Below are 13,145 nucleotides of genomic sequence, written 5' to 3'. Positions count from 1 at the left end.
AAATATAAATTAAATTAAAATTGTGTGTTTATCATACATCAAGTAACAATATTCTCAAAGTCACTATATGCCAATTCTGCAGAATAACAAAATTAGGACTGGTCATTTTCAGTTGAGTATTTGCAATGTTATAAAAGACCAAATTTCCTTTTTCAAATTATTCATTAGGGCCAGGACAGTCATTATTTCGAAGTACTCAGCCTTGCCACAGTAAAAGAAAGTTGTTTCACTAGTTCTGAACTCTTTACTCACTTTCTTCTTTCTTCCCTCCATCTTGCAATCTCCTCTGGAGTGTCTAACTTGATTTTCTTCATACCAGGAGCATGCATCTAAGGGGAAAATGCCTGCTGAATATCAGGAAGCACACTGTACGCTTTTGACTAAATGCCAAATATTACGGGGGCCAATAGACACTCTGCAGCCAACATTAAATTTACTAGCAGAGACAATTTTAAAACTAAGGAAGCAGGTTTTATCTATCCTTATTATGACTTTTCCTTTAAAGGAAAAAGAATTTCTCGTGTATTTAGATTAGTGCTATTGATAAAAAAAGGAGTAACATAATTTTGGTTACAAAGTAAATATGTCACCCGTTTCTCAACTGACATTAAATACCCAAATGAATGACCTTCCAACCACAATTGAGGGAGACAGCTAAAGAAATAATGAAAACACAAAACGATCTGGGGCAATGCGGTGTATTAAAACAAGCATAGAGGGGGAGGGTATAGCTTAAGCGGTAGAGCGCATGCTTAGCATGCATGAGGTCCTGGGTTCAAACTCCAGTACCTCCTCTATGAATAAATCAATGGATAAACCTACATACCTCCCCACACCAAAAAAAAAAAAAAAAAAAAAAAAAAAAGCATAGAATTTGGAGATAAGAGACCCAAGTTCCAGAATCAGTTCTGAGGCATTAGGGCAAATCATTTTATAAATCTCTTAAATAGAGCCAAGGTTTATCCACTTTACACAGTGGTTTCTGAAAAACAGAATAATAGATGTAAAAATGCTGTACAAAGTTCTCCATGAATGTTACTTACTATTTATTAGACTATGTAAATGAAGAGCTGTGAAGATTATAGACCAATGAAATTTTAAAAAGCACATTAAAAAAATGAGACATAAAAACTTACATTTTTCCAATGGAATTGGACAATCTTCTCATGTGCAGTAAAAGAGCAATCTACTTCAGGACACTGTAAGAATTTTTAAAAAGACTATTCAATGTTTTCCATATTAAATTTATCCTACTACAGACATATTCTGGTCAAATTACAACTGTCATGTTATCACTGCATACTTATGTCAATAGCAAAACAAAAATCACTCCAAAACAGAGTTGCATTCTCAAAGTATACAATACAGTAATACATATAATTTGCTTCTCTACTTCAGTGAATGCATGATATCAGCAATGTTGTAAAACGTTCTTCTTCTTTCTTTGACTCTTTTTTTTTTAACTGGTGGTACTGGGAATTGAACCCAGGACCTCATGCATGCTAAGCATGCTCTACCAATGAGTTATACCCACCCACCGCCCTAACGTTTTTAATCCCTAAAGTTGAGGGCACTTCTATAAACTGAAAGACAACTTTTCCAAACCAAGAGCTTCCTTTTTAACCTTTTTTACTTCTCAAATATTCTAGTTAAAAATCCTTTTAAAGTACTTAATAAGGTCCAGACCATCCTTAGAGGATGCCAGACCATGGCAAATTATACTGTGTGGTTAAATGATCAAGGGCAGACTTAAAGGTCAAAGAACTCACAAAGGTACATGGAGCAACTGGAGGAGAGGCCCAGCTCTCTTACCAAGCAGAGGAAGTACACACATACAGACAGCTGCCAGACCCCACCTTCTCCTTTGCTGCCACTTTTCCTCTTTCTGAAGCAGTGGGCTCCCCACCCTCAAACTGCAAATCCCAGGGTCAATGTCCCCGTTAGCCAAGTCATCAAACAACATGTCTATGAAAAATATGAACTTGCATGGAAAAAAAGCTCAGAATTTCTACCGAATATACCCATTTTGCTAAATAAGTTTCAGGACAATCAAAAAAAACCTACTTTTGTATGTTCAGACATGTGTTTATCATACTTCTCTTGATTTTTAAAACCACGATCACAGGTATCACAAAAATAGTGAAAAACTGGTTCCTTTCTTTTCTGTAAACAAAAATGAAGAGGCATTAGGCTTCTGGTAAGAAATCTTTAATCAACAGTAAAAATATAACTATTCCTCTAGTAGTACATATTTTGATTTTTCACATAAACCTTACATGTGGGAGAAACTTCTGAACACATTTCTAATGAAGGGATGATTCTGCTTCTTTCAAATTTTAACAATCACAAAAGGGTCAGCATGATAAAAATGTTAAAATCTGAGTAGTGCTAATATAAACTGTGAGTAGATTTCAAATTGGTAATCCAATTAAGACTTAGTATAGCAAACATCAAAATGACCTAAGAATAAATATTCAGGATAAAAACAGCATTTCTTCTTTTAGGAAAAACAAGTACACTATATATTTTTTAAAGTACAGAAGAGGAAAAAAATACAAGTTTCTTCTGTATAGCACAGGGAACTATACTCAGTATCCTGTCATAACCTTTAATGAAAAGAATCGGAAAATGAATATATGTATGTATATTCATGACTGGGACATTGTGCTGTATACCAGAAATTGACACATTGTAAATGACTGTACTTCAATAAAAAAAATAAATAAAAATAAAATTTTAAAAGTATGGAAGGGGGAAAAAAGAATGATTTAGGTAAATATTCATTTTTTTTAATTCTCAATTTGCTGTTTTTACATTTAAACATAAAACAGAAAAGATTATTGCAATGAGAGATATATAGGCAATGGTCTCCAAACGTTTAATGTTGAGATTATAATAAATGTATCACACTTTCGCTATATTTTATATATTAGCTACATAGTTTTCATGCCACACAAAGGGCACTAATTGCATGCTGCAGACCTTACTCAACTTATTCTAAACTAATGACATTATTTATACATCTTATAAGTTGAAAGACCAGATTGTAAGCTACATCAGAATAAAGGAAACCTATTTTAAGACTTGGTTACTGAACATAAGCAACTGATCCTCAATGGAAAAAGAAAAAACTTTTAATGGCATCCTTCCCCTCCCAATTTGCTAGTAATATAAGTATAATACATTATGTATAATTTATATTTTTTATTTAATTGAAGTTAAATAACATTTACATTTATCTATACTCATAATTTCCAATTATATTTACTCCTGATACTATATTAAAATGGATTTAATGTTTTCTTTTTCTATAATTTCTCCATTTATTTCTCAAAACGATTTTGGTTTACTTAAGCTAAGATCCTTAAAGATCCTTTTATAGCAAGGCTCTGCAGTGTCAATAATGGATGCAAAACACTAAGACAGTTATGACAGAAACTCAAGACATAAAACAGTGATATAGCAACCAAAGTGTCACATTCAAGAACATCTTTAAAAATACCTTTTTTTTCTGTTTTCTCCTGGGAGAGAAGCTGTTGAAGTTATTGGCATCTGCATCATGTCTTCGTGGAAAATAAGAATGTTTAACTGAAAAACAAAGAGATCCATAAATGTTCGCAATAATAAAATTATTGAAAATGTTATTTATTATAGCATGTTACAAGTACTTGAGTAAAAACAGTGGTAAACTACCTCTCCTAGGAAGACTAGTAGTTCAAACAAATTAACAAAGATTAAAAATAGTTTACCAAATATTTTTCAAATCAATACATATTGGTAAGATTATATGTCCATAGATGCTTCAGGCATTTAAGTAAAGGAATGGACAGGCTAACCTGGTAAAATTTCTATGTAACCTGATAAAACTCCTTGTAGTTATTTCTAATGTAGTTGTTTCTAATGTTTGACCATTAGAAATGCAAACCTTTAAAATCCCTGATACAGCTCTTTCAGATTCTATTTTACACAAGGAAAAGAGAACTTGTGAAATATCTTTTCTTTCAAATTCGTTTCCTTTCTTATTATCATGACCCTACTCTGAAACTTTGATCTTTCACCCAGATTACTGTGACAGCCTCCCAGACTGTCCTCCAGTTCCTAAACCCTCTCTTCCAGCAGACCCTGCATACTGACACTACAAAAATCATCCCCCAGTCACCACAACCCTGCTCACAACTCTGGAAGCAAATGGCTTCCCAGAGTCCGTCAATGAGATCCCACTTTATCTTCTCACCCTGCTCTTCCCCCATAACCTCCACATACTCGGCTTCAGTCACCACAGAACACTGCACCCTTCAGAACTCACCTTGTACTGACACCTCTTTGCCTGTATCTAAAAAGTATCTTTTCCTAAATCCTAAACATCCCCCAAAACGCTTCTTCCAAGAGCTTTTCCCAACTTCCTCCACACTCTGAAATCTCCTCCTACATGCCTCTAATACCAGTCACACTGTATTGAGATTTATATTTATGAACCCATCTCACCCGACTTAGTATTATCTTAGGTACATTTAATCCCCAGCATTTGGCACACAGTAAGCAATGATCTGGATTCAATTTAATGTAACTTGAATCTTGTAGAAAGTTGGAGAATGGTTTAAAGTGAACAATCTTGTAGCTTTAAACATGATCTACATGCTGATGACACCCATATTTACAGCTCTAGCCTCAACTCTCCCCTGAAAATACTAACTAATAGCTGTAAGTCAGTTCAGTATCTCTACTTGACACCTCCTGGTCTTCTTTACAAAGTTGCTCCATCCACACCTTTCCACTTATTTAGCAGAAAAACGTTAAGCTATTCTTGTCTCCCCTTTACCTCACACCCATATCCCGTCCTTCACCAAATTGGGTTGGCCTTACCCTACCTGCAAAATATATCTAGAATCCAACTACTTCTCATCAACTGCGGAGCTCCACCCTGCTCCAAGTCCCCTTTTAACAGCTCTCACTTAGTTAACTCCATTAACTTCCTGTCTCCCTTTCAGTCAATTCCCATCAACAGCCACAGTAATCCTTTTAAAACATAAATCAAACCACACCATTCCCCTGCACTAAGCATATCACAACAGTAAAAGTCAAAGTCCCATGATCTACAAAGACGTCTTTCCCAATCGCCTGCAAATCTGCCCCAGGCTCAGTCTTCTCTAGACACACTGGCTTCCATTCTGATCTATAGGTCCTGCCTCCAGGCCTTTGCACTTGCAGGTCCTTCTGCCTGTATCACCAACCCCCAGATGTATGCATTGCTCCATCCCTCACCTCCTTGAAGTTTTTGCTCAAATGTCACCTTACTGATGGCTGACACTGACATTTAAAACTGCACTGCCTGTCACTCTTCTCTGCTTTCCCTCTCCAGAGCACTAGCTGCCTTCTAACACACAATGCTTTATTTTGTTTTATTGCCTGTCTTCCTCCACCAGGGGATGTTAAGCTCCTTAAAGATAAGGTTTTTTTGTATGTTTTCTTTCCTGCTATATCCCCTGTTCCTGGTCCATAGGTGGAATTCAATAAATAATTGCTAAACTTAATGAACAGGGTGGGAAAACATAACTAACTGTGGGACAAATTGGGAGACATTAATACCCAGCCTCCAAGAATGCAGGCCAGTATCAGAAAGGGAGGAAAGGAAGGTGGATGAAATAGGAGCGGGGAAAAGGGAAGAAGTAAGGTAAGGAGTGGTACAGAGAGGCGTAACGACCTACCTGGAGTGTTGTGGGACTTCTGATGCTGAGGAAAGACACCCGGAGACTGAGTCCAGTACCATGATGTCGAGGCTTGGAAATTCCAGGAAGGCTGGCCATTGAGTTGAGGCTGAGAATTAAGAGGCAACTGAGCGACGAAGGAGGGCTGCGCCCCGGGAAGAATCTGGGTGTCCGAGTGGGGAGGCGCCTTGGGGAGAGCCTGGGCCTCCACAGCGGGCTGCGCCTCTGCGGAAGGCTCGGACCCTGCTGCGAGAGGCGACGAAGGCGGCGGTGGCGGCGGCAGCATGGCCCAGAGCATCCAGTTGTTCGGCAGCGAGGCACTGTCGCTCAGAGGTCCCGACGTGGGAGTCAGCTCGGGAGCTGGAAACCACCCGGTGGGAGTCACGAAACCACTTGCCGGTTCAGCCATGCCACCCGCCAGGTAACTAACCCAGCGTGCGAATGTGGCTCAAGCGTTAGGCATCACTTCCTTTAGCGTTGATGATACGGAACAGCCAATCACGGGCCTCTACGTCATTAGTCGGCGCCGGAAAGGCTTCCCGTATTTGCGGCGAATCGCGGGCTGCTTTGGGGAGAGATTTGACTCGGCCTGGGTACACTTGTATGTAGGACCAGTGTCTGCCACCGCGGATGGCGAGGGATCTGATCGGGCCGGCGCTACCGCCCGGCTTCAAGGCCCGCGGGTCAGCAGAGGACGAGGAGCGGGACCCCAGCCCAGGTAAGCGGCGTGTACCCTGCCCGCCAGACCCGCCCCCCTCGTCTCTGGCCCGGCCCAGCTTACTGAGTACCGGTCCCGAGGCCTAGGAGGGCAGAGAAGTGGCGAATGTGCTCAGCCCGACTGGAGCTAACTTTCCTTCCCAGGCTGTGGCCGTGGGGAGGCAGCCATGGGGGCTGCAGAAACGAGCTTTGGCCGGTAATCATTATCCTGATGAGGTATTCCCATGTAACGCTTAATGGGCTGGACGCTGTGCTGAATGACGAATACAGATTCAGTCATTTAATCTTCCTGGAAACTGTATAAGGTAAAGATTTTATGTCGTGTTACACATGGAGACAGTTGAGGCCCAGGCTGTTGCCCAGACCACACAGCTACTAAGCGGTTTAGAACGAAGCCCGTGCTCCTAACGTTTGTGCCGTCTTGCTTTCTGACTTACAATGAATGCCGTTGGCTCTTGCAGAAGATGCTTTGTCCTCTAGCCCCCGACCTGCCTTTGTAGCCTCTTATCCTGTCATTGCATCAGACAGACACAGCCCTGCTCAAACCAATCCAAGTTTCTGCGCACTTCTTCAGTTCTCTAGGGTCCTTCAGGCCTCATTTTGCGCTTCTTGGCATCCCTGACAAACCTCTACCCTATCCTTCAAGACACAGACTAAATGTCACTTCAGTGAAGCCTTTCCAAACTCTCCCAGGCATTGTCAAACCCTCCTCATTACCCACGGGTTTTTTCCTACTTAATTACATCACATATTTGATACACTGTTTTTGAATAACTTTTTGGCATATCTGTCTCCACCATTGCACTATGGTCTTCTAGCCTTAACACATAGCAGGCACCCTCTATTTGCCAAATAAATGCTTCTCAGATTCCTCCATGATGAGAGTCTAGCTCCCTTAATGTTTGTTCTAATTTGTAGCCTGGGACTGACTGAAGTTGGTGAAGCTGAAAAAACAACCATCCCATTTCTGAATCTAAGTTGCATTCTTTGACTACCTAGAGGCCATGTTTCCACCTTGAAGTTTCTTTCCAGGTCTCATTTCTGCTATAGCCTTTAAAAAGTTAGGCTTTTATTTTAGCAAGGAAGATTCCGTTCAACTAGAGTTGAAGAAAAGTAGGGTTAACCAAAATTTTTAGTTGGGTTCCTATGCTTACGTTGGTTTTGGTTCACCATATTGCCTGATTTTAAACCAAGGCAGGATTTGCTGGTAAGCAACCACCATCCAAATAGATACTAGTATTGTGATTTGCTTCCATCATTCTGCCAGCTTTTACTTTAGACACTCCTTCTGTCTACTCTCTTCTGCTCGTTTCTTTTGTACAGTCATTCTCTCTCCACCCCTACCCTCAGCATTTAACATCGTGTCTGTGTGTGTGTCGCCCTCTACCTTGACTGAATCTTACCCCAATCTGCCTGGCACATAAAAGATCCTTGGTCGTTATCAGCTGAATGAGTTCACTTCTTCATCAAGCACAGTATCTTGCACATAGCATGTCATTTTTTAACACGCAGTTCCCCTTACTATAATATCATTCCCTTCATAACCTCCTAGATGGCTGATGCTAAAACAGTTGCCAAAATAATCTTGAAATACGATCTTTTTTTTAATTGAAGTATAGTCAATTTACAGTGTGTCAGTTTCTGGTGTACAGCACAATGTTTCAGCCATACATTTACATACATATATTTGTTTTCATATTCTTCTTCATTATGAGATACCACTTTTTATCTCATTATTCTTCCAGAATAATAGAAGTTTATTAGTACTAGTATCCTTGAAATTCACTGTATGACTTCATAGAAGTTCCCCTGGTGCCATCTTCCATTCTGCCTGCTTCTCCAGGCCTCTTTCAACCAAAGGGTCACCACTCTCCTGACCTATAACATTAGAGCTGAGTTTTCCATGCTTTTGCTTTTTATGTAAATGGGAAAATACAGTATGAACTCTTGTAACTGGCTTCATATTTTGGAATGGCGTTTTGAGAGAGTCTCCATGTTAATGAATTATTGTTGATGTTATTATAGATTGTTTACTGTCATTGCTGTAATAGTCCATTGTGTGAATGTCCTGCAGTTTCTTTCTCTATTTTACTACTAAGGAACGTTTGAATAGCTTCTTCTTTTTTGGCAGTTAAAAAAGTGCTGTTGTACATTCCAGTACATGTCTTTTGGTGAGCACATGTTGCATGTCTTGTGAAATTGTTGGGTCCTTGGATATGCATGTATTCGGCAGATACTGCGAAACAGTTCCCAAAGTCATACCAATTCACATTCCCACCAGCATGAATGAGAATTCTTGTCGTTCCATGTTCTCACTAATACTTGTTTTTTTCTGTCTTTTTAATCTGGTGATTTGTAGCAGTATCTGATTAGTAGTTTTAATTTGCATTTCCCTGGTGACAAATGAAGTTGACTGCCTTTTCATATATTTTTTGGCCATTTGGGTGCGTGTCACATCCAAGTCATTTGCTAATTTTCCACTGAGTTACCTGTCTTTTCTTACTGATTTGTAGAATTCTTTATATACTGAGGACAGAAGTCATTTTTCAGTTATGTGTATTGCAGATATCTTCTCTGATTCTGTGGGTAGCCTTTTCAGTCTCTTATGAGTGTATTTTGTTGAACAGAAGCTTTAAATGTTAATATATTCTAATTTCTAATTTTTCTTTTTTTATGGTTAGAGCTTTTCATTAAGTAATCTTTATGTACTCCAAGGTTACAGAACTGTTCTCCTGTGTTTTCCTTTAAAAGCATTATGGCTTCAGCTTTTGTATTTACATTTGCAGTCCATCTGGAATTGATTTTTGTGTATGGTGTAAGGTAGGGGGTGAAGTTTTTTTTTCACATGTGGGTGTCCAGTTAACCCACCACCCTCCCTTCCCCACTGTGCTACAATGTCATCTTCCTTAAAAATCAGGTGAATAGTGTATGTGCATCTAGTTTTTTTTTTTCTTTTTCATTCTGGTAAAATATGCATAACATAACATTTATCATCTTAACCATTTTTAAGTGTACAATTTATTGTTGAAGTACATTCACATTGTTTTGCAATCATCACCACTATCCATAGAACTCTTTTCCTCTTGCAAAACCAAAACTCTATAACCGTTGAACACTAAGTCCTCATTACCCCTCTTCCCCTAGCCCTGGCAACCACTCTTCTACTTTCTGACTGTATGAATTTGACTCCTCTAGGTACACCCACGTAAATGGAATCATGCAATATTTTTTTTGTGTTTGATTTATTTCACTTAACATAATGTCTTCAAGGTTCATACACATTGTAGCATGTGTTAGAATTTCCTTTGTAAGGCTGAATAATATTCCACACATGTACATACCACATAGACCACATTTTGTTTATGCATTCATCTGTTAGTGAGCACTTGGTTTGCTTCCACATTTTGGAAATTGTGAAAAATGCTGGTGTGAACAGGGGTGTACACATCTGTTTAAGTCCCTACTGTCAGTTCTTTTGAAAATACATCCAGAAGTGGATTTGCTAGATCATGTAAATAGTCTGTTTGATTTTTTTGAAGAACCGCCATAGTGTTTTCCACATTGGCTGCATTTTACATCCCCACCAGCAATGCACAAAGGTTCCAGTTTCTCACCATCCTTACCAGCACATGTTGCTTTTTGTCTTCTTTTTTATAATAGCCATTCTAATGGATGTGAAGTAGTAGCTCACTGAGGTTCCCATTTGTGTTTCCCTAACAATGAGTGATTTTGAGCCACTTCTCATGTGCTCATTGGCCTGTGCATCTAGTTTTAAGAAACTTGAAGTCTCCTTTCCTAAGGAAAAAAATCTAAATAACAGTGCTGTCCCCAGTGTGTCAAATTTGTAATTGTCTAAAGATACACATTATGTGATACTCTGACCCTAAATCAACAAAAAAGAAAAATTATTTTAAGAATACTTTGTTTTGGAAGAAAATATGGTCTTTTAGAAAGCTGCGAACTTCGTATTTTATCACATCAGGAGGCCCATAACACTTCAGTGTAAAGAATGAGTTTTGAGCTGAGCTGTAAATGCTTAGTAGAATCATTGAGACCAAGAGGTGTGAGGGAGCATTTGGACCAAGGAAATGACATGTATGAAGACTTTAAGGCGAGATGGAACAAGGTAGGCTCCGTGAACAGAGTGGACCAGGTGACTGAAGCAGAGAAGGTGAGGAGATGAGATTGCCCCTGCCCACCTGGATGCTCACATTCTAGCAGGAAGGCAAATAAGCAGAACCTCAGAGACCAAGTTAGGGAATTTTGGTCTCTATTCCAGGAGCAACAGATGTCTTTGGAGGGTTGTGGGTTTTTTAATATTTTTACTGAAGTGTAATATATACAGAAAATATACTTAAGGTGCACAGCTTCATGAATGTTCAGAGCTACACACAACAGTGTGACCAGTGTTTAGAAGGACCCTTTATGCCCCCTTTTAATCACTACTCCCTCCAAGAGTAACTACTTTCATGATTTCTAACAGCATAGATTGATTTTGCCTGTTTTTATACTTTTATGAATAGAATCATACAGTATGCAGTTTTTTCTGTAAGAAACAATTTTAAGAGCTTACAACAAAGGTCTGACATCAGATTTGCATGATAAAAAGATGAGATCCTTCAATGTCCCACCTACTTTCCATCCTCCTCTTCCCTCCCCTTTCAGGATTTGAATCTATTGCACAGATATTCACCAGGTGAAAAAGACTGGATTAACCTCTCAGTGCCTGGGGCTGTCCCAGTTTGAGCACTGAAAGTCCCACCTCCCAGGAAGCCTCCAAGTTCCAGGCAAACCAGCACAGTCAGTCCCCCTCATTTCTGTCTTCTGTAATAATGCACCTCAAACTTGAACAGGCACTCAGATCACCTGGAGATCTTGTTGAATTCATAGATCTGGATAAGGCCAGATGTTCAGCATTTCTAACAAGTTCCCAGGTGCTGCTGCTGCTCCTGCAGGTGCCAGGACACTGTGTAGGGAGGGATGGGTGCGTCCTGTGCTTGCTCTGTCTGTAGTTCTCACATTGGTTGTAATGTCTTATTTACTGGTTCCCCCACTAAACTGGGAGTTCCCCAAGGAAAGGGACCATGCCCTAAGCCTTGTGTAATTCCGGACACTAGTACTACTCAGTAGCTTCCTTTTGGGCAAGTAGAGGAGACAGTAGAAATTCCGTAAGAGAAGCCCAGGATTCAGGGCAGAGGGCCAGCCAGGACCAGTATAAATGTAGTTAACCAGAAGTCTTTATGTAGGAGCTGGAAGGAATTTTATGGCTGGCTAGGAGTGCAAATTTGTGTGTATGTATGTGATAAAATACACATAACATAAAAATATATCATTGTAATCATTTTTTCCTTTTTTTTCTTTTTAAATTTATTGAAATATAGTCAGTTACAGAGTATCAATTTCTGGTGTACAGCATGTTTCAGTCATACATATACATACATATATTCATTTTTATATTCTTTTTCATTATACGTTACTACAAGATATTGAATGTAGTTCCCTGTGCTACACAAAAGAAATTTGTTTTTTTATCTATTTCCATTGTAACCATTTTTAAGTGTACTATACAGTGGCCTCAAGTATATTCACATTGTGCAGTCATCACCACCATCCTTCTCCAGAACTCTTTTCATCTTGCAAAACTGAAACTCTCTACCCATTAAACAACAACTCCCCATTCCCACTTTTCCCCCTTCCTGGCCTAGCAACCACCATTCTCCTTTCTGTAAGTGGGATCATACAGTATTTGTCTTTTTTGTGACTGGCGTGTTTCCCTCAATATGTTGCCCCCAGGGTTCATCCATGTTGTGGGCTGTGTCAGGATTTCCTCAGGTGGTAATTCTTGAGCCTCATCTGATATCTACCCTGTGTTCCTCATGCTCAGCTACCCCTGGGAGAGATCACTGACTCGCATGACCAGGGTTCAGAGGAGAGGGGAGCACACAGGTCTGAGATGGACCAAATTAACTTTATTCGAATACTCTGGAAAATTGAATGCTGGGAAATGTCCCCATTTAAAGGTCATGTTAAAAAACCACTGGGGTGCAAGTGTTTTCTTGAGACCAACCGTACTCCAGATGCTGCTCTGTGAAAGCCGAGTGCAGCCTTGGCTCTTGTGACTCTAAGTCCATTCTCCTCACCTGTGGTGATCTCCACTCCACTTGTCTCAGCCACATCTGCACTCACACTCTGGCCCTGTGCCATCCTGAAAACCTAAATTCAGATCTTGTTCTGAGCCAGAACCCCTTAGTCATCCATTGTCCTTACTCAGATTCTCTCATTACACTTTTTTTTAATCTTTTATTTTTGTTTTTAGCCTCATTGAGCCATGTGATCTCTGCCTGTCATTATTGGCCTCCTTTAATTATTTCTGTCCCTGACTTAGCCTCCGAGTAGTCTATCCATTCATTCCTTCTCTTGCCAGTGTTTTCAACTGCCTTCTCCCCTTCAGTATTCTGTTAAACCCATCTGGCAAAAACCCAGCTGTGGATCAGTCCAAACATGCAGCCTTTGTGAGCCCACACCCAGGCTTCCAACTGTTGTTCGAAGAATTCTCACATTTCCTCAGGCTAATGCTGCCGAAAACTGTAGTCTCCTCCCTGGCTGGGTCCCCAGCGCTGCCCAGAGGGTCCCCACACAGCTCCTCCCCATCATCAGCCTTGGCTTTTTAAAACCTTCTCTTTCTTAGACTCACTCTCATTCTGCTTCACAGAAAAAGTAGGG

The 13,145-nt window shown here is 39.9% G+C and overlaps 2 protein-coding genes across 3 annotated transcripts in view; one reads left to right on the top strand and one right to left on the bottom strand.

The window, feature by feature from the left end:
* Positions 1-6,170, bottom strand: part of NUFIP1 (nuclear FMR1 interacting protein 1) — a 31,357-nt gene extending 25,187 nt beyond the window's left edge. The window contains exons 1-5 of the mRNA XM_006209429.4: positions 5,706-6,170; positions 3,503-3,588; positions 2,065-2,163; positions 1,137-1,199; positions 253-329 (exon numbers count right to left, since the gene is read on the bottom strand). Coding sequence (XP_006209491.2) covers positions 253-329; positions 1,137-1,199; positions 2,065-2,163; positions 3,503-3,588; positions 5,706-6,114 — 734 coding nt within the window. The 5' untranslated portion in view covers positions 6,115-6,170. The remainder of the gene's footprint in view (positions 1-252; positions 330-1,136; positions 1,200-2,064; positions 2,164-3,502; positions 3,589-5,705) is intronic.
* Positions 6,171-6,230: 60 nt separating this feature from the next.
* The window catches only part of GPALPP1 (GPALPP motifs containing 1), a 32,267-nt gene continuing 25,352 nt past the window's right edge, over positions 6,231-13,145 (top strand). For both annotated transcript variants that reach the window (XM_031684532.2, XM_015243708.3), the window contains exon 1: positions 6,231-6,423. In XM_031684532.2, the coding sequence (XP_031540392.2) occupies positions 6,336-6,423 (88 nt within the window). In that variant the 5' untranslated portion in view covers positions 6,231-6,335. The remainder of the gene's footprint in view (positions 6,424-13,145) is intronic.

The sequence above is a fragment of the Vicugna pacos genome, chromosome 14, assembly GCF_048564905.1.
Source record: "Vicugna pacos chromosome 14, VicPac4, whole genome shotgun sequence".
Lineage (NCBI taxonomy): Eukaryota > Metazoa > Chordata > Mammalia > Artiodactyla > Camelidae > Vicugna > Vicugna pacos.
This window is presented reverse-complemented; position numbering and strand designations above follow the sequence as displayed.